Source organism: Ceratotherium simum, chromosome Y (assembly GCF_057802395.1).
Source record: "Ceratotherium simum simum isolate JZ-2026a chromosome Y, ASM5780239v1, whole genome shotgun sequence".
NCBI classification, from domain to species: Eukaryota; Metazoa; Chordata; class Mammalia; order Perissodactyla; family Rhinocerotidae; genus Ceratotherium; species Ceratotherium simum.
In genome coordinates, this window is record NC_141941.1 from 13,231,099 (window position 1) to 13,251,410 (window position 20,312).

At 38.9% G+C, this 20,312-nt stretch overlaps 1 protein-coding gene across 1 annotated transcript; it reads left to right on the forward strand.

The window, feature by feature from the left end:
* Positions 1–924: 924 nt before the first annotated feature.
* Positions 925–19,359, forward strand: LOC147911674 (uncharacterized). Its single transcript, XM_087427838.1, has 16 exons — positions 925–982; positions 1,303–1,465; positions 1,805–2,052; positions 2,490–2,626; positions 6,168–7,987; positions 8,069–8,882; positions 9,924–10,598; positions 10,683–12,720; positions 13,258–13,426; positions 14,313–14,572; positions 14,747–14,880; positions 15,000–15,300; positions 16,721–16,856; positions 17,229–17,476; positions 18,395–18,528; positions 19,087–19,359. Exons 1-16 carry the CDS (start codon positions 925–927, stop codon positions 19,357–19,359), a joined length of 7,608 nt encoding a protein of 2,535 aa, XP_087283964.1.
* The last annotated feature ends 953 nt before the right edge of the window (positions 19,360–20,312 follow it).

Below are 20,312 nucleotides of genomic sequence, written 5' to 3' on the forward strand. Positions count from 1 at the left end.
GAATATGAAGACTGGTACAGAGAAGGCATCTTTCAGTCATCTTGAGTATGGAAGTCAAGTACTACAGTTGCTAACCAGAGTGATAGAATGAGCTCAGATCTCTGATAAAATCGTGATGCTGACTTACCTGCTATCTCATGACTCATATCATATGAAATATAAATTTATTCTTATATAATTGACTTTATATTTTCTATGCAGTCCAGCAGAAACTAACCTTAACTAATATACTCCTCCCCTAAATTAAACGCTCTACAAGGGCAAAGACTTCTTTTCTTCACATTTGTGTGTTCAACATATGGCACACTCCATATGGAGGACTTGGTAAATATTTATTGAATTGTTGCTCTTTGCCCTATGTTGCTATCAGAGAGAAGTGAATTTAGGTCTTGATGTAATTTTCTACAAATTTACAACATAAGTATGAGTTAAGAGTGTTGAGTAGGTGTGGGTAAATGAATAAATGTATGAATGAAACATGCTATTACTTTGCATGTTGATCTATAAAGTAAACTATTATCAATCAGTATTTCATTAACTTATTTCTATGTCAGGTCATGTAGGTCTATCTAAGTCTTTTAATTAGTAAGTAGTATGTGACAGGTAAATAAAGCTACATGGTAATGCCACATAGATCATATTTTTTTTACAAAGTATAGCACTGGGATATTAGTTGTCCCACTTCAAATATAAAAGTTCATATAAATGAAATTTTTTTTAATTTTTAAATTTAACTTGACAATATTTAACTTGGCTAAATTTCTTTTGTATAACATTTCTAATTGGTTGATCATAATAGAAATAAGACAGTTACCTCACAAGTAGTTACTATGATGTCAGACATTCTATATTCTAATTTCAATCTCAACCTTGCTAGCTACTGTGCTAGAACTCTATCTTGCATTCATGTACACTTGAGCCAACATGAGAACTCCACTTTGCTTTTACCAGTTTTGGGGATTGCTTTTTCACTGCTGTGGTAGTAAGTTAGAGTTGGAATTCTTTTCTCCTTTTGTGTGTCTTAGTACTAGGGAAGATGTTTTTGTCTTCCCTTAACCTTTTAAAATGTCTTCTGTTTATCCCCTTGTCACTTATCTCATTTCCTATTTCATATTTATACTTCTCTTTCACCTAATCTTACATTTTTGCCACATTTATCTCTTTATATTCTTCTCTGTGTTCTCCTCTTTCCCATCTTCATCAAACAAAAAAAAGTAGGATGACAAATTTCATTCATCATTCAACAAGATGGGTTTTTTAATGTTATGTTTTTCTCTTCCCCTCCCCATCTGACCCTTTTAGTACCCAATTCTCAAAAGCAGTGGTTGAGCTCACTGACCCCAATGATTGCCCCATCGTCAGCATCCAACAACATCCCATGGCTAGTGTCCATGGCTGAAACCTGCCAGGGTATTATTCTGAGTCAGTGGTGGATCCTCTCCACAGCAAGCTGTCTGACTAAACTGTAAGTATAGCTAAATCCATGAAAGAGGTATCATAGTTATGTATACCTTTATATTTGCTTCATATTACTGTATTGGCTTTGGATTTGAGGCATTAAGGGGACTTTTATCTTCTTTGGAAAATGTTATATTAAAAATGAAGTTTTAAGTTCTAAAAGTCAAATGCTATTCAGTGCAATGCAGAACATCAGTTTACAGGGATATAGAGTTGAAATTTGTTGGCTTACATTGCTAAGTAAGTAAAGCCTTACACTGACAGACATTTCAGCTTAAATAGAAGTTTAATGAAATGTTTTTCTCACTATGATTTCATGTTGCTCTTCATTTTTCTGTTCCCTTAGGAAACATTTGCACTCTGACATTTCAGGAGTCATTGATAAAGAAGGTATCTTACTTGGCCATAAAGTATGCCTTCACCCTAGTTTTGATCCACAACTTGGAACAGATCCAGTGAAAGGAGACATAGGAGTGGTCCTTCTGCAGTACCCTATCAGGAGGAAAGAAATATCACTTTCTCACACTTATAACATCTTCTGGAAGAGCTGTTATAACTGCCAGTACAGACACTGCAGGGTGTACCAATATCAGAGTAAGCCACAAGAGTCATGTTCTGTTGTATCATAAATGTAACTCAGAGATTGATATAAAAAACAAAGCAAATTAATATAAAAATAAAATGGAAAGCTTACAAATGCTTATAGATAATTAAATCCCTATTACCCCAAGACTTTATAGTGATAAAAACAGAGTCCTTAAAGAAGTAAAGTGATGATACTATGGGTTACAATTATTCTGTGTTCTTTTATTCCAGTCAAGAGGGATTTGGGCACAGCTAAAAAATCCAAGAGTGTATGGGATTATTGTATGTATGAGATAAGATGGAAGGAAAGAAGTCAAACTATCTCAGAAATTCTGTATAATTAAATGATTGAAAGGTATACTGTGAAAATCTTAGACAGCTATGCCATAAAATGCTTAAGAGACATAACCCATATGTCACAATACTTCCCATCTCTATTCCTTCAGACCATACTAACTTTGGGACCAGTATCAAGAAGTTGTCAGTTAAACTGCTGGACCTCTCATTCTGCAACCATCAACATATCCACCTGACTAAAAGTCACAGTTTATGTATCTGGAGTCAGCCACAAGAAGACTGCTGGGTATTTACTGTATAAGGGCAACATTTCCAATGGGGGGATGTAAAAATGTATGTAAAATTCTATAAAATGGATATAAAGTTTCATTTATGCAAGATGAATAAGTTCTGGAGATCTGCTGTACAACATAGTTTTACGGTTAACAATTTTTTACTGTACACATTAAAATTTTAAGAGGGTAGATATCATGTATTTTTACCACAATAGAAAAAGAAAGGTTCTTTATTTTCAGATGCAACCTACAGATGTAATGTTTATGGTTATTATATAAACGTATATCATATTTATGTAAAAAGAGATACGTAGAGACATATATTCATTTTTTCTTTTTTGAGGAAGATTGGCTGTGAGCTAACATCTGTTGGCCAATCTTCCTCCTTTTTTCCTTTGTGCTCCCCAAAGCCCCAGTAGATAGTTGTATGTCATAGTTGTACATCGTTCTAGTTGTTCTGTGTGGGATGCCACCTCAGCATGGCTTGATGAGCGGTGCATAGGTCCGTGCCCGGGACCTGAACCAGCAAACCTCGGGCTGCCGAAGCAGAGTGAGCAAACTTCACCACTATGCCACCAAGCCCGCCCTGAAACATGTCTTCTTAAGATCAAAGAAATAAAGCAGGAACATTTTCACTGAGAAAATTGAGAAGTAGAGAACTTAACTAAAAAATATCTTTGGAACAATGGAAAGAATAGGAGGTTATGATTCTTAGATTGGGTTAGGTTGTTAGAATACAAATAGAATTCAATTTAGCAAATATAAACTGAGTACTTATGAAAAATACAAGTCTACAATTATGAGGTATAATTATTATCTATTTATCCTGAGGATAGAAAAATAACATAACATAGAATTATCTGTGAAAAACATACGTCTCCCAATGACTATTTTTTAAGGGTATTATGGCCTTTTTCCTAAATCTCAATCTAGGAGATCATGCAGAACATTTTAGAGAAAGTAATGTTTAGTTTATGAGACAGACACAATTAAGATGACAAAAATGGCTGGAAAGAAATTTAAGGCAAAAAAATGCGAAAGTGAAAAAGCCGTTTTAAATTTGCAAGTGTACAGAGATTAGAATTCCCGATGGAGGGGCCGACCCCTTGGCTTAGTGGTTAAGTGGGTGCGCTCCGCTACTGGCGGCCTGGGTTCGGATCCCGGGCGCGCACCAATGCACCACTTCTCCGGCCATGCTGAGGCCGTGTCCCACATACAGCAACTAGAAGGATGTGCAACTATGACATACAACTATCTACTGGGACTTTGGGGGGAAAAAAGGAGGAGGACTGGCAATAGATGTTAGCTCAGAGCCGGTCTTCCTCAGCAAAAAGAGGAGGATTAGCATGGATGTTAGCTCAGGGCTGATCTTCCTCACAAAAAAAAAAAAAAACAACCCTGAATTCTAGGATATAACCAGCAGCAAATTAAAAAAAAACAACAACAAAAAGAATTCCCCATGGAGAAGGAATATGAGGTCACATCAGTATTCTTTCTTAGCAAACTTATTGCCAGAACTTTGCCATGTCTTAAAGACTAAAAGAAGAAACAGTCTCGAAATCAGTATTTAAGAAATTTGAAAGTAGAGGAGAAAAACCACATCTATGGGGTATCCTAATCTGATAGGGTACAGAGAGAAAACAGGCCTAGTCCCAGCTGTCAGAAGATCCCAGCCTGGGGCCCAGTCATCAGGGAGCTTATGATTTGATAGGAGAGAAATTGAAGGTACATTATAGCACAGTAATTTAGTACAATATATTTTGTTAATGTTCTTATAGAAATTTGTATAGTGAATAGTAAAGCCACCATGAAGAAAGGGTCAGTCATATCTACATATTGACTAGATGAAGGAGATGCTTAAAATTTTGAAAGAAAAGTAGCTCTTCACTATAGAGATAGTTTATATAAATACAGGAAGAGCATTTAATGCATAGATGATATTTGAGCAGTAAAACTTTTGGGGGAAATGTTGGTAAGAGAGATACAGAAGAAATTAGAACAGAAAAATAACCTTGGACCATATGATGAAGTAATGATATATAGACTTGATTACTTGAGCAAGAGGAGCCACAGAAAGATTTTAAGGCAAAAAGAGGCATTTTAGAAGAATCACACATTTTCTGTTCTGCAACGTGGTATGAAAGATGGCTTTTAAAAAATTAAATCATATTTATCAGGGCCGGCCCAGTGGCGTAGTGGTTAACTTTGCACTCTCCACTTCGTTGTCCTGAGGTTCACAGTTTCGGATCCCAGGTGCGGACCTACACACCACTCATCAAGCCACGCTGTGGCAACATCCTACATACAAAATAGAGGAAGATTGGCACAGATGTTGGCTCAAGGACACAGATGTTGGCTGAAGGACAATCTTCCTCACACACACAAAAAAATTAAATCAGATTTATTTAGGAATCTAGTCAACAGTCTATTAAAGAAACTTTGTGCTCTTTACATTTGGTTCGTTATAATGATCTGGTATGCAGTGTTAGAACAGTGAGGAATCATTCATTCAGTAACTATTGAGCGCTTAAACATAATTTTATGCTGTGCTAAGATTTAGCAGTTTGAAAATCATATAGTTATCCTTAACTGCATGAAGCTTACAAGTGACAAGGAACAAATTAAAAAGTAAAATATTGAGTGGTAAAACATACTTGGAAGAGAATATTTGGTGATAGGAAGATGTTGAAAATGTGCTTTCAAAATAGGAGGTGTGCAGAAGGCCTTTTAAAAATGTTTTATTTGAACAAAGACCTAAAGCCATTGAAGAGTCAATCCATGTTAATATTTGAAGGAAAAAAATTCCAGGCACAGGAAAATACTTTTGGAAAATTTCTGAGACTAGAATGAGCTACTATGATGGTATCAAAACAAACAAAGGAAAAATAGTGAGATCAGAGAATAACAAAATCTTCAACTTTTACTCTGAGTATCATTCTGCCTGCTGGGAGGAGAAAAAAACATATGATGAGGGTTGGTATGGGAAGGAAACAGAAATGATTATGGCTTAAAAACAAGAATATGGTGAAAACAAGAAATGATGTTGGCTTAAACCAGAGTAATGGCAGTGGAGGTGATAAGGATAAACACAATCATTATATATGTTTAAGTTGTGCTCTGCCTAGAAATATTCAGCTAATGGAATAAGTGTTATCCAAATAAAGATGTTGAATATTTAGTTGATTTTTTAGAGTTGGGCAGGTTTCTCTAAATTGCCCCTGGCATTTGGTTTTTCTCTTTTAACCAGAGTTAAAAGTTATATTCTGGAGCTCCTTGAACTATGCACCATGTAACATTTATTACTGTTCACCATGTCATATGCATTTTACATGTAGTAGAAAATATATATAAACCTTACATATTTGAATGTATTTATAAACAATATTAAGTATCTACATAATGTATAAATGTGTTATTTATAAACATATATAAATATGTATTACACAGTTATGTATAATTTATATAGGTTACATATATTTTAATGTATGCATACTGTATATGTCTGTCTATCTATGTCACATATGTATGCATTATCTTTGTTTCTTCCTTCAGGTACAGCAGGGTAGTCCTGTTCTCTGTCTCTTTGGCAACCACTGGAAACTGTTAGGCCTGGTCAATGAGTCCTCCATGGCCTATTATGATCCTATTCTTGTCATCAAGACAGCCCCATACCTATCTTGGATGAGATGGCTTATCAAGGCATCCCAGAACCCTCTGGATCCTATTTTTTCTCTAACCTGCAGTTTGTTTCCTGGGGTAGAACATGGTCCACAAGACAGGCTTAGCCTGAACAGGGGCTCTGCCATTTTGACCTCCCGTGGATTCTCTGTACAGTCACGGAATAGATTAGGCACTCTCCCACTGAACAGACAGCGCCGGAATCCTCCTTTAGTATTTTTTGGTTCAAATATTAGAGACTCTTTTCCTAGCAGTAGACAGTTACATCTTAAAAGTAGTCAGCTCTCCTCAGCTAGCAAATTCCCAATGGTACAATCTTGGACCTCTCCTGTTGCCGAACCATGGGATCCTCCTGATAAAGCTGAGTCCTGGAGTAACCTAATAGCTGATACTTCTGAACTCTTGGTTCTTTTTGGACCCCAGAACCCTCCAACAGCTGATATACCTATACCCTGGGATCTTCCTCAGAGAGATGCAATGAATTATCAAAATGGAACTATGACTGATGTAGTAAGATCCTGGATTAAACCTTTAGCTGGTATAATTGGGCTTCATACTCTACCATTAGTTAATGCTGGTAAATACTGGGTTCTGTTTTCAACTGACATAGATGAATTGCAAGTTCCTTCTGAGATTAATACTGTCCCATCTGAAGTTCAATCTAGTAAGGTTCCTTTCCATGATCAACTTCTAGCTAGACCCTGGCTAGAAATTACGCCTGACATTGGACCTTGGACACATTCTGTGCCTGGTAAAACAGGAATGGTGATGCAGATTCAATCTAGTGAAGCGAGTATTAGAACCCAAATACACCATGTAGTTGATAGAGTTAACACTGTTGTTAAACCAGTAACCTATAACCTGCATCCATGGATCCCTTTAATTGTTAATAAAATTGAATTCTGGACTCATTCCACACTAAATGCAGATGGATCCCAGTATCCTACAGTAACTGAGACTTTAGAACCCTGGTTTCAGCCAGTATTAAATATAGTTGGATCCCAGGAACCTATAGAAAAGACAGATGAATACTGGATTTTTCCTGAATCTGAGTCAACTCACTTTTGGACTTCCTCGGCCCTTAATATACCCTTTACGTGGGCTCCAAGTGCAGGCAATACTATTAGGTCTTGGGCCCAATATAAGGCAGATATAATCAGACCCTCAAGTCAAATGGATAGAATTAGTCCATTGAGTAAACATGAGGCTATTATAGTCAAATCCCAGATGCAGACTGTAGACTCAACATGGGTCTTGGTCCATACTATTACTAATGAAATTGAGCCTTTCATTCACTCTAAAGTTGACACAATCAGACCTTGGACTCAACCTGAAGCTAATGTAGTCCAAACCCAGACCCAGTCAGAAACCCAGGCAAGAAGACCGTTGACTCAGCTGAAAGCTGATAAAATCGGACAATGGGTACAGACTAAAACTGAAAGAATCAGACCCTGGATGCAGCCCAAATTTCAAATTATCAGACACAGAACCCAGACTGAAGAAGGTAAATATGAACATTGGACGCAGCCAGAAGCAGATACAATTAGGTCCTGGACCTATACTGAAATTGAAAGAGTCAGACCCTGGAACCAGCCTGAAGCTGGTATAGCCAGATATTGGTTCTGGACTAAATCTGATCAAATGATTCCAAGGACCCAGCCAGACTTTAAAACTCTCCACTCTTGGGCTCAGCCTGGATTTGATATAGTCAGACCATGGACTCAATCTGAAGCGGATAGTGTCCAACCATGGACAACGTCTGAAGCATCTACTTTCAGGCCCTGGACCCAGTCTAAAATTAATACTGTCACACCCTGGACAAAGCCTGAAGTTGATGCAGTCACACTTTGGGTGCAGACACAAACTGATACAATCAGAACCTGGAGCCAACCTGAATCTCAAACAATCGTTTCCTGGTCTGAGCCTGAAGCTGATAGAATCAGATTTTGGTTGCATACTCATGCTCAGATGGATACGTTCAAACCTGGGATCAAGACTGAATTTCGAACAGCCCATTTCTGGACCCAACCTAAAGATGATATAGAGAGACCTTGGACACAGTCTGAGGCTGATAATGTCAAACTTTGGCTCCAGACTCAAATGGAGACAGCCACACTGTGGACACAGCCAGTAACCAAAACAGCTCACCACTGGATACAGTCCAAAATGGAAATAGTCAGGCCTGTGGCTGAGAAAGTAAAAGCCTGGATACAACATGATACTTATACCATCAGTCCCTGGGAGGAGTTTGAAGGTGATAAAGTTGGATTCTGGATCCCATCAGAAGATGAAACAATGAAACCCTGGTTTCAGCCAGACGTTGGTATAATCAACCCTGGGGCACAAAATGAAGCTGGTACATTAACACTGTGGACCCAGTCTCAGTCTCCAGAAGTAAATCTCTGGACACAATCTGAAACTGAAACAGTTCCACTGTTGACTCAGGATGAAACTCAAACAGTACATTACTGGACAGAGATGTTAGCCAATAGTGTCACAACAAGAGCAAAGGCTGAATTTCCAGGACTAAAGCTCTTGACACACCTTTTGTCTGATATAGTCACACCATGGACCCAGGCTGAATATCCAGTAGTAAATCCCTGGATGCAATCTGAAAATGATACAGTCATACCATGGACCCAGGCTGAGTCCCTAGCAGTAAATCATGGGACACAGTCTGTAGCTGATACAGTCACACAGTGGACCCAGGCTGAATCTCCAGCAGTAAATCCTTGGACAGAGGCTGAAACTGATGCAGTCATACCATGGATTCAAGCTGAATCTTTAGTAAATTCCTGGACAGAGGCTGTAGCTTCCATAGTCACACCGTGGACCAAGGCTGATTCTCCAGCAGTAAATATCTGGACAGAGCCTGTATATGATAGTGTTGTATGGTGGACCCAAACTGAACCTGCAGCAGTAAGTCAGTGGACACAGATTATGTCTAAATCAATCACATCATTTACCTGGGCTGAATTTCCTTCAGTAGAGAGTTGGACAGATCCTTTGGCTGACATAGTCACATTGTGGAGTCAGGCTGAATCCCCAGCAGTAAATCCCTGGTCGGAGACTATAGTTAGTATATTAACACCATTGAACCAAGCTGAGTCCCCTCCAGTAAAGCCCTGGACAGTTCTTGAAACTAATACTATCACACTATGGACCAAGGCAAATTCTGGCATCATAAATCTCTTGACACAGGCCATGGTTGATATAGTCAAACCATGGACTCAGGGTGGATATTCAGCATTAAATCCCTGGACACAGTCTGTAGCAGGTACAGCCACACAGTGGGCCATGGTTGAATCTCCAAGAGTATATCCTTGGACACAACCATTAGCTTCTACAGTCACATTCTGGGCCCAAGCTGAAAGTCCAGCAGTATTTCCTGGGACACAGTCTGTTTTTGAAATAGTCCTGCCATCAACCCAGGATCAATCTGTAGCAGTTAAACCCTGGATACAGTCTGAAAATGACAGAGCCACACTGTGGACCCAAGGTCAATCTTCTGCAGTGAATTCCTGGATAGACATTGTAGCTTTCACAGTCACATCCTGGACTCAGGCTGAGTCTCTTGCAGAAAAGGCCTGGACAGAGACTGTAGCTTCCACAGTCACACCCTGGACTCAGGCTGAGTCTCCAGGAGTAGAGACCTGGAGAGAAACTGTAGCTTCCACAGTCACATCTTGGACTTGGGATAAATCTCTAGCAGTAAATTCTTGCACACAGAGTGTAATTGATACAGTCATCTTTTGGACAATGCTTACAACTGAATCTAAGAAACCCTGGACACTGCCAGAAGCTAGTATATTCAGTATTTTATTACATTCTCAGAGTGATACTACTCAATCCTTGATTCAAGTTGAAAATCAAGCATCTCTTCTGTGGACACATCCTGAAATTGATAATGTCAATGATTGGACCTTGCCTGAATCTGGAACACTAATATCATGGGTAGTGCCTGTGCCTCAAGCAGCCAGACTCTGGCCCCAACTTGAAGGTGATATTAGCAGATCTTTGTTTGAAACTCAAACAGAAAGAATGAGACCCTGGGCCCAGTCAGAATCTCATACAGTGAGTATCTTGACAAAGTTTGAAGCTGGTATTGCCACGCCTGTGGCCCAACAGGAAACTGCTACAATCACATCATGGATTCAGACTGAAACTGGTATATTCCACCCCTGGAACAAGTCTGCAGGAGATGCAGTGAGATCCTGGACCCTTTCTGAAGCTGATGCAATAAGACCATGGATCCAGACTAAAGCTGGTATAGTCAACCCCTGGACTCAACCTAAAAGTAGTACAGTCAGACCCTGGACCCAAGCTGAATCTGAAACAGTCAGGCTCTGGACACAATCCGAAGCTACTATAGTTACACTACTGACCCAGATTGAAATGCAAGCAGCGAAACGCTTGACCATGCCTGACATTAATACTGTCAGACCTTGGTTCCAGACTCAAACTGATGCAATAAGACAAAGGACTCAAATTCAACCTGAACCTCAAATAGTTACTACCTGGATCCAACTAGAATGGCAAATAGTTCACCCCTGGATCCAGTCTGAAACTAATGTAGTCAGATTTTGGACCCACCCTGAAGGTGATTTAGCCCAACCCTGGATCCAAGCTGAAACCAACACAGTCAGACCCTGGACACATTATGAAATTGATACAATAAAATCATGGACCCAGCATGAATCTCAATTAGTCAGTACCTGGACTGAAGTGGATACAGTCACATTTTGGTTCCTGACTCAAAATGATGCAATTAGTCCCTGCTCCCAACTTGAATCTCAAATGATATGTTCCTTGACCCAAAATGAAGTTGGTTTAATCAACCCTTGGACTCAGTACAAAACTAGTTCAGTCAAATCCTGGACAAAGGTTCAAACTGGTACAGTTCAACCCTGGATCTACCTTGAAGCTGCTACAATCAGACCTTGGATCCAATCTGAAACTTTAGTAATCTACCCCTCAACCCAGCCTGAAGCTGATACAGTAATAAGACAGTGGTTCCAAACTCCAGTGGATTCAACTAAACCTTGGAACCAGCCTGAAGCTAATACACTTAGATCCTGGCCCCAGCCTGAAAATGAGACAATCCAAATTTGGACCCAGACTGAAAGACAAGTAGTAAAACCTCCAGTCTTATCTGAAGTTGATATAGCTATACCTTGGTTACAGACTAAAAGTGATACAACTAGACCCTGGATTCAAGAGTTAGGATTGCCTCACTTGCAGGCAATCAGTCCCTGGACCCAGACTGAAGTTGGTATAGTGCACTCCTGGACTCAGCAAAGAACTGCTACAAATCAATCCTGGATCTACCTTGAGACCCAAGCAGTTAGACCTTGGATCAAACTTGAAGCTGATACAGTCAGATCTTGGTTCCACATCCAAATGAATCAAGTCAGACCATGGACCCACTCAGAATCTCAAATATTCACTTTCTGGATCCAGCCTGAAGTTAGTGTAGTTCACCCTTGGATCCAGCCTGAAAACCAAGCAGTCAGATCCTGGGCCCAACCAGAAACTAATATTGCATCCTTTGCTATTCCTAAACCTGACAAAGTCAGAACATGGATCCAGCCTGAAGTAGAAATAAGGCCTGGCACCCATTATAAAGCTGGTATAACTACATCATTTTCTCCTGAATTTGAGCCAGATAGAGCAACCCTATTAACTAGTCATTTTGGCTCCTGGTCTAAATATGTACCTTTTTTACTGATAGAAAGTATTCCTTCCCCAAATCAGTATTTTATAGCTTTGTCAACTGAAATAGCTGCAACAGAAAGCCGAGATCAAATCAATTCTCTCCAACACAGTGAGGTCACAAACATTCTCCTTCTTACACTTTCAAGCACCTGGATTCCTGGAAAAGTTGGTTACCTGAACTTTGGTGGTAAATTACCAATCACCAAAACAAAAGGAAGTCCTGATGCCTCATCTACTTCTCTTAGCCCCCTTTCTCCATCTTTTCCCTCTCTTGTTCCTTGTTCTCTCTCATCTCCATGTACATTGTCACCTTCCTGTTCACTCTTTTCTTCTTGCACATTCCCTTCATCCTGTATTTTTCCTTCTTGCTCCCTTCTTTCTCCTGTGGCCTTCTTTTCTCCCATTCTCCTGCCCTTAGCTGCCTCTGATAGTTCTCTTCAGGAACTATCTTCCTCAAAATTTACTGAAGAGACCATTCTGTCTCATAGTGTTTCAACCCTGCGTGCTGCTCCAGCCACACTTTTAACAAAACAACCTTCTCTGATGCCTGGATCTCAATCTGGAACCAAGGCTAATCACCCTGAACAAGATCCTGTTAAGTATTCAGAACTCAATGTTTCCTTAGCTGAGTGTCACCTGGGTATGGTCTGGAAGGACAGTCTTCAGGCTTTCTGGCTCTTCAAGACGGCTGTTATTTCTCCTGAAACCACAGGTCAGTTCAGCCTAGTCATCTAGCTGATTTATTATCCTTGGGACTAAGTTCTTTGTTGAAGCATGAAACCTAAGTTTCTGAGTAGATCATAGATCACATTCTCAAACTTTGGCAGGACCAAAATTCAAATTATTATCTGGATCAGAAGACAGGGAATGAATTATATAATTTTAAAGGATGTTCACATATTGAGAGAAGATCTAACTTTGCCACAAAGAGTTTAAGAGCTAAGTTTTATAAACACAGTTCTTTTCAGAATACAGTACTATAAAAAAACTTTTAGTGCTTAAAAATGGTTTATTATTTCACTTGAAGAATGAACAGAGATACTTCAGATTATTCTGAGAGAGAGAGTACAGACAACTTCTGTTACTATAGCTAACTTTGTAGGATTAAAAACATAGATTTTGAAGAATTTTCCCAAAGAAGATTTACAAGTATTTTCCTAGATTCTAAAAATAGGAAATTGACATGTTCAGGGAAAGGAGGGTAGTAACACTAACTTTACACTATTGTACATGTGGATTCCTTCTGCAGAGTGTGGATTACGCCCTGGCCTTGTCCCCCACTGTCCCAACTGCTGGGAGGCAGAAGTGGGTGAATTCCCTTGGATGGTTTCCGTGCAACTTTCTTTCTCTCATTTCTGTGCTGGCTCTATACTGAATGAACAGTGGATCCTTACCACAGCCAGATGTGCAAATTTCATGTAAGTCTAAGTGAGTCATTTCAAGGTTAACATATCGTTATAAAATATGAAAACTTTGAGATTGTTAATATGTATCTTTCTTTGAAGCAGGTAGATATTCTTCCTTAGATATAGAAATCAAATTTTATTTATCTTAGTTGTAGTAATCACATCTGATATATTTCCTTAGCTTAAGAGAAAGCATATCCCCTCTTGTATCTCCTCATATCGTCAGGTATCTTGAAATTAGTGCTTTAGCTGTTTTTCAGGGATAATTTCAGGATCTAAAGAAATAGATTTGTAGTTGTAAAAAGATATCCTATTTTTAGGTAATTTTATCTGTAAAATGATGGAAAGTATCTTGAGTTTGTCATAACCTACATTAGCATCACAGTTTTGCATTTTATGACTTCAAGCATCTTGGCTCTTAAAACTCAATTTATTAATCTCAAGAAGAATAATAACTATCTGAAAATATTCTTTTGGGTATATAATTTTATTTCTCATTTCAACATTGTGAAGTAAAGCCGTTAGTATAGACAGGAAAAACAAAGCTCAGGGACAGAGAGTAACTGTCTAAAGTCTCACACCTTGTAAGTGGGATATTTCAAGTCCTAACCTTCAAGTCTATATCACTAAATATTAAACACTGTAGATATTAGGATGTGTAAAAATTTGTTTTAAGTTAAAAATTTTCAGCAAGGGTATGGCTTGCATCACAACATTTACATTCTCATCCTGAAGATGTCCATGTATATTGTGCATTATGTATTGGTGACAAGTAAAGAACAGAATACAAGTGGTACTTTAGTGCTTGCCTGGATGTCGTCTGATCCCTGTGACCTCCGAAGTTCCTTTTCACATTCAAAAATGTAATAATAATATGCTTGATAAATTTTCCCCCCAGAAAAAACTCAGAAGCTCTTGCCCTGGTTCAAGTGGGGCTTATTGATCTTCAGGACCCTGCCCAAGCTCAAACTGTAGGCATTCACCGTGCCTTGCCCTACCTAGGTCCCAGGGGACCTTTGGGACCTGGGCTAATCTTCCTGAAGCAACCACTACATTTTCAACCCCTGGTGCTTCCTATCTGCCTGGAGGAAAGCCTGGAAGAAGAGAAAAACATACAACTGTATGACTGCTGGCTACCCAGTTGGTCCCTCATGAGGGGTGAGTAATGCAGAACACACTGGGATGGGATGAGAACGACACATTTGGAAAGAGAGAGTAGTATCCTTTCATGTGTAATAGTAGAAGGTTTGTCATTATCTTTCTCTTTAGCCATATTTTACCCTCTAATCTAGGCTAAAGCTAAAAAACTTCTCTGTCTCTGTTTTCTACCAGGAAGTCCTGGAATTCTGCAAAAAAGGCACCTAAGCATCCTGCAAGTCAGCACTTGTGCCCAATTTTGGCCCAAGCTGAATGAATTTACTTTCTGCGTGGAAGCCAAGAAAGCTATGGGGGAGGCTGGCTGTAAGGTGATAAGACGGGGAGTGTGAAAGGCAGGGAGAAAGAGAGGAATAACCTTCAATAGTAGAACTTACTTCCTAGCCTTCTTTAACATATGCGTGAATATCTTTCTCCTTGTTTCTTGCAGGGTGACCTAGGGGCACCTCTGGTGTGCCATCTACAACAAAAGGACTCATGGGTGCAGATGGGAATCTTGACTCACTTTGATGAACATTGCACAAAGCCCTACGTCTTCAGCCAAATCAGCCCTTTCCTTTTCTGGCTCCAGGGAGTTACACAGCCCAGCCATGCACCCTGGTCCCAGCAAGGGCCCGTGACTACCTCTGCTTCCATCTCCCTTTCAGTCTCTACCTCTATGAATGCCTCGGCTTTTACCTCCACTCCCATTTCTGTTCGGCCTCACTTCATCTCTCTGCCACAGCCTCAAAGTAAGGCCCAAGAAAATGGTAGTGAGGGAGGTATAAGAAGGAAAGGAAGAAAAGAGGTTAATGGAAGTAGAAAAAGAGGGGGAGAGAAGCTTTTTTCTTGAGATATGTGTGAGTTTTTATACCAACCAAGTAATAGGAATCATTTACCTCATGGATGACAAAGGTGTTTCATACTTCGTATATTATTTACCTTGTATAATATTCGTATATGATATAGGTGACGTGATTATTATAATTATCTTAACTGATTACTCTGAGACCCAGAGAAGTAAAAAGGATTGTTCATGTTCTTAGGAGCAAAAGAGGAACAGGGCTGACAGAGAGATTCAAAATTCTAACACAAAGTTCTTTCTTTACTACCATACAGTGCCTTAGAAATGTTATGGTAGAATTTTAAGTTAACAGTATATATTTTTTGTTGGTAGGTAATATATAATGATTTCTGTAGGTTGCTGTGTACCCAATTGTCTATTACATTGTGATTATCATCTTCCTCCTTTCCTTGACTGTTATGAAACCTATCACTATTATCAATGTTTATTTCACATTTCTCTTCTTCCCCTTCTTCCTTTAGAAATTTATTTTTGACAGAATCACATTCCCACATATTATATTTTCACCTAATTAAAGCTGTTTACTCTGTCTCATATTGCCATGTCCATAGTGAATGATGTTTTTAAAATGTGAGATCATCTCACTTCTTTCCTCAAATCCTTCAAAGTCTTTTTCACTCACAGAACTCAAAGACTACTTCACTGAACAGGATTCTAGGTTCTATTTTCATCTATATTCTTTACTTAGGTTTTTATAGGTAGGTTACCTCTACCATTTTTTATTTATGTATATATTAAATATGATTGCTTCAACTCACACTTTTTTGAGGAACTCTAAAATTTGTTTTATTTTTAAATATAAGCTATTTCCAGAGCTTCAAACTTGAATCTCCTATTTAATGCATCTATTTTCTATCTCATTAAGATTTTAAATTTAGTAAATTTAAGTTTAGTAATTTTAGTAAATTCCAGTTCCAGCTAAACTAAAATTTTTAATTTATTTCTCTAACATTTTCAAATCAAATTATTTTTTCTTTTTTATTGCCTAATACATTAATAACTCCTAACTGGCTAAGCTAACAGCTTTATAAGGATTGCAGTGGGGGAGAGAGTTGGAATAGTTCTCAATATTTTGACTAAAGGGAGCTTAAACTGGGCCATAAAGAAATCATAGACTTGGAAAAGATAATAATAAGGGGAGCATTCTTTGTAGAGAAATAACATGGACACAAAAATGCAGAGTTTGTGTTTGCAAGTCAATTTTGATAATATTGAAATGCTAGTAGAGCTAGGAGCCATGAAAAACTTTTAAAGATGGGCTACAGATGACAACTCTGGTGAGTTTACTTTTACTGTTTTTTTCTCAGCTTTGGCAGATCGGATTTCTCTGCGATATGCCATGCCTTGGCAGGCCATGATCATCAGCTGTGGCAGTCAAATTTGTAGTGGTTCCATTGTTAGCAGCTCTTGGGTTCTCACTGCTGCCCACTGTGTCAGGAACATGTAAGTTTGCATCCTCCCTCTTCCAATAAAGTATAATCCAGTATCTCCAAATTACCTTGCTGAAGTCTTCTTTAGATAAATTCACTTCATTTTATGCCTGAACTTTATCTTGGATCCCCATAGCATCTTTGCTTCAAGCTAAGCAAGAAATTTGCCTCAGTGTGTTTGGGTGGGTGGTACCTCTTTTAATTTCTCTGTAATCCCATTGTCTGTGAACTCTGACTTGATTGATAGGCTTCTGATTTCCTTGGAAGTTCAGTAGAACTTTGTGCCTCATAGCTAAGGAAATACCTTAGACAGCCTAATGTGGTGGCTTTTAAGGGCTCAGAATCCTGTGAATCTATTCTAATTATTCTCTAAATACACACATAGGAATCCTGAAGACACTGCTGTAATACTGGGCCTGAGGCACCCTGCAGCACCTCTGAGAGTTGTTAAAGTCTCTACCATTCTACTGCATGAGAGATTCCGGTTGGTGAATGGAGCAGCAAGAAATGACCTAGCACTGCTACTCCTTCAAGAGGTCCAGTCTCCCATTCAGCTTTTAGCACCCTTGGGCCATATGAAGAACCTGAATACCTCGGAATGCTGGCTCTCTGGGCCACGAATTCTTAAACCAGGTCAGTGGTTATTTTGCTTGTTAGGGCAGTGGTTTTAAAACAAGTAAGATAGAGGGTTCATATTTTCCATGTTACAGTTTAAGGAAGAACTCAAATCGCAATTGTCTGCATTACTTATTTTAAGATTTTTATCCAAATCAAATATATACTCTGATATTTGTTTTTGTTTTATAAAATGATGGTTTTGATGATGACAGCACAGGATTTTAAAGATGAAAAACAACACAAGCTCCCTTTCTGTGTTCTGTGTAGTCAAGTGTCACAAACAAGGTAGAAATGATTTGCTTCCCAACTCTTTGCTAACTTTAGAAAAAAGGAGTAGATAATAACAACAACAAACAAACACATAGAGACAGAGATTGGATTGGTGGTTACCAGAGGGGAAAGAGGGAGGGACGAGGGTGAAAGGGATAATTCGGCACAAGTGTGTGGTGATGGGTTGTAGTTAGTATTTGGGTGGTAAACATGATGTAATCTATGCAGAAATAGAAGTATAATGATGTACACCTGAAATTTATACAATGTTACAAACCAATGTGACTATAATAAACAAAAAATTTAACAATAAATAAAAATAAAAAAATTAATTAAAAAAAAGTAAAAAGGAAAAGAAGTTTTTGTTTTGTTTTATTTATAGTTAGTGAAGTTAGACTTGAGTTGAAATTCATAATTCTACAAATGAAAATGGACTTGTTCATTATGAAGAGTGACATTTAAAAAGGAAAGAAAAGCATTGGAATAGATAAATTTGTGGAGTAAGATGGTAATGGTGGTGATAATAAAATAAATGAAACTTCTTAGCATAAAATGTTAGAGATAAAATTAAATTGATGATACAGATCACGGTTTTAGCTCAACAGTTGGTGTTTCAATATGAGCTATGTCTTTTGGGCTTTTATTTTCCATCCGTTTTTCTAGAAGAGACAGATGAGAATCCAGAAATGTTACAGATGCAGGTGTTGGGAGCTTCAAGCTGTGCCCACCTCTACCCTGACATAGGTACTTCTATTGTCTGCTTCAATACTCGGGCCAAAGACTCTGACACAAATGTGGTAAGAAGCTCTGTTTTTTTCTTTCTAATTTCAACTGATAGAATCTACCACTTTCTCCATTTATGAGAATGTACACCACCCAATCCATAAATGATAAATATAAGAAAGTGAACTCTTCCTGAGTGGGGAAGAAACAAAATTTCTTTAATTACAAAACAAATTTCCTCAAAAACTTATGTTACTAATATCAGGTTTATCTGACATTGGTTATTCTTCTCCAACCACACTAAACAGCTGGTATGGTGTTCTCCGAACAAATAAGCATTTTATAGAATTTCCTCCTTTCTAATTATAGAATCCTTGCTTATCAGAGTCCACCATACATGAAACCTCTCTTTTCTCTTTACAAATGACTTCTGTATGATCTAACCCTCAATGCTTTTATTTGTAGTATTACCTATGAGAGGAATATATTTGGTAATAATTGCCTTGCTTATGTACCTGTTTGATGTCTCACTCTCTTCTGAAGACTTTCATTAATTGCTCACTTACAAAATCTAGGGTTAAGTAAGAATTCGAGACAGTGACTTGAGTCTAATTCTACCTTTCACTTCACAGGAGCCAGTGAGTCCAGGGAGTGCTGTTATGTGCAGACCAATGTCTGGCAATGGCAGTTGGAGACAGATAGGCCTCACCAGTCTGAAGGCATTAGCTACCGTTATGAGACCACACTTCTCTTGGATATTATCTACTTCGGCAAAAGCAGGCCATCCCCTAAACCAAGCCCTCATGCCTTGGATGGAAAAGCCCAAGTCGTCTAGTCTCCTTACACAGCCAACCACATTGCCACTTTCTTCAGTAATGATTATTGCAGTGCAGAGTCTTTTGTAACTCAAGAGCTATGAAAGGCAGTGCTAAGCTGTTCACACTGTGATAGAAAAGCTCTCAGAACAACAAAAAGGAAAAGATTCATTTAGGCCATATAGGATCTCCCTATATGATTGTTAAATAAAGACTCACTCTGTCAATAATGAAAAATTTCTGTGTACATCATCAAAGACTACATACATTTTCATTAAATGTTTTCTAATCTCAGGGTATTCAAACTTTCACATTTTTAACATGAAAATGATGCCAGGTTTAACACTAAACAAACTGGCCCACTGCCACAAACAACTGTGTTCAGACATATTGAGGAGTGGGGCCTGCAGGTTCATGAATGTGTCAGAAGACTGGGAAAAGAAGTAACAAGTCGGGGCCCACGATCACAGACATAAAGGTAAGAGCAGATTAGGGTCACTGAATCTGCTGTGATTAAAGAGAGACCCTTTAATCCGCATTTGTCTGAGGACAGTTGTCTGTGACAGTTGGCCAGGGCCTTGGTCTTATTCTCCCCTTATTCTGGGTGATTCTGCTTCAGACCTGCCTGCCTTCCTGTCCTTTGGTGTGCGTTTCGAGTCTGCGTTTCTCTTTCTCTGCCTCTGACCAGAACACGCTCTGTCAGCTATCTTCCATTTTTGCATGTCTAAATGTCACATCCGCATGTCCCTATCCATCTCTGTGTTGGCCTGTCTGCGTCTCGTCCCGGGTGCTGGGACGGGTTCTGTCCTCTGGTCCCAGTGAACCTGAAGTAGTTCTGAATCCGGGGACATTGACACGTCACCCCGATTCTACATGCTCTCCCTCCATATCATCTGAACATCACATTCCCTGGAGAGGGGAGCTTTCCTAATACGTAGGCTGCAAAGAATACCTGACCTGTAGGCACGACTAAGAAAGGCATAGGCAGAGAGACAGATGGGCAGCCTTGTGGTTTCAGGAAATCAGTGAGACCCTGCCTGACA

Excerpts from the sequence above, each read along its gene's own strand:
- LOC147911674 (XM_087427838.1), top strand. The coding sequence starts at position 925 with ATGAGAACTCCACTTTGCTTTTACCAGTTTTGGGGATTGCTTTTTCAC. Across the intron at positions 16,857-17,228 it reads GCCCACTGTGTCAGGAACAT|GAATCCTGAAGACACTGCTG; the intron begins GTAAGTTTGCAT and ends ATACACACATAG. Across the intron at positions 17,477-18,394 it reads GCCACGAATTCTTAAACCAG|AAGAGACAGATGAGAATCCA; the intron begins GTCAGTGGTTAT and ends CCGTTTTTCTAG.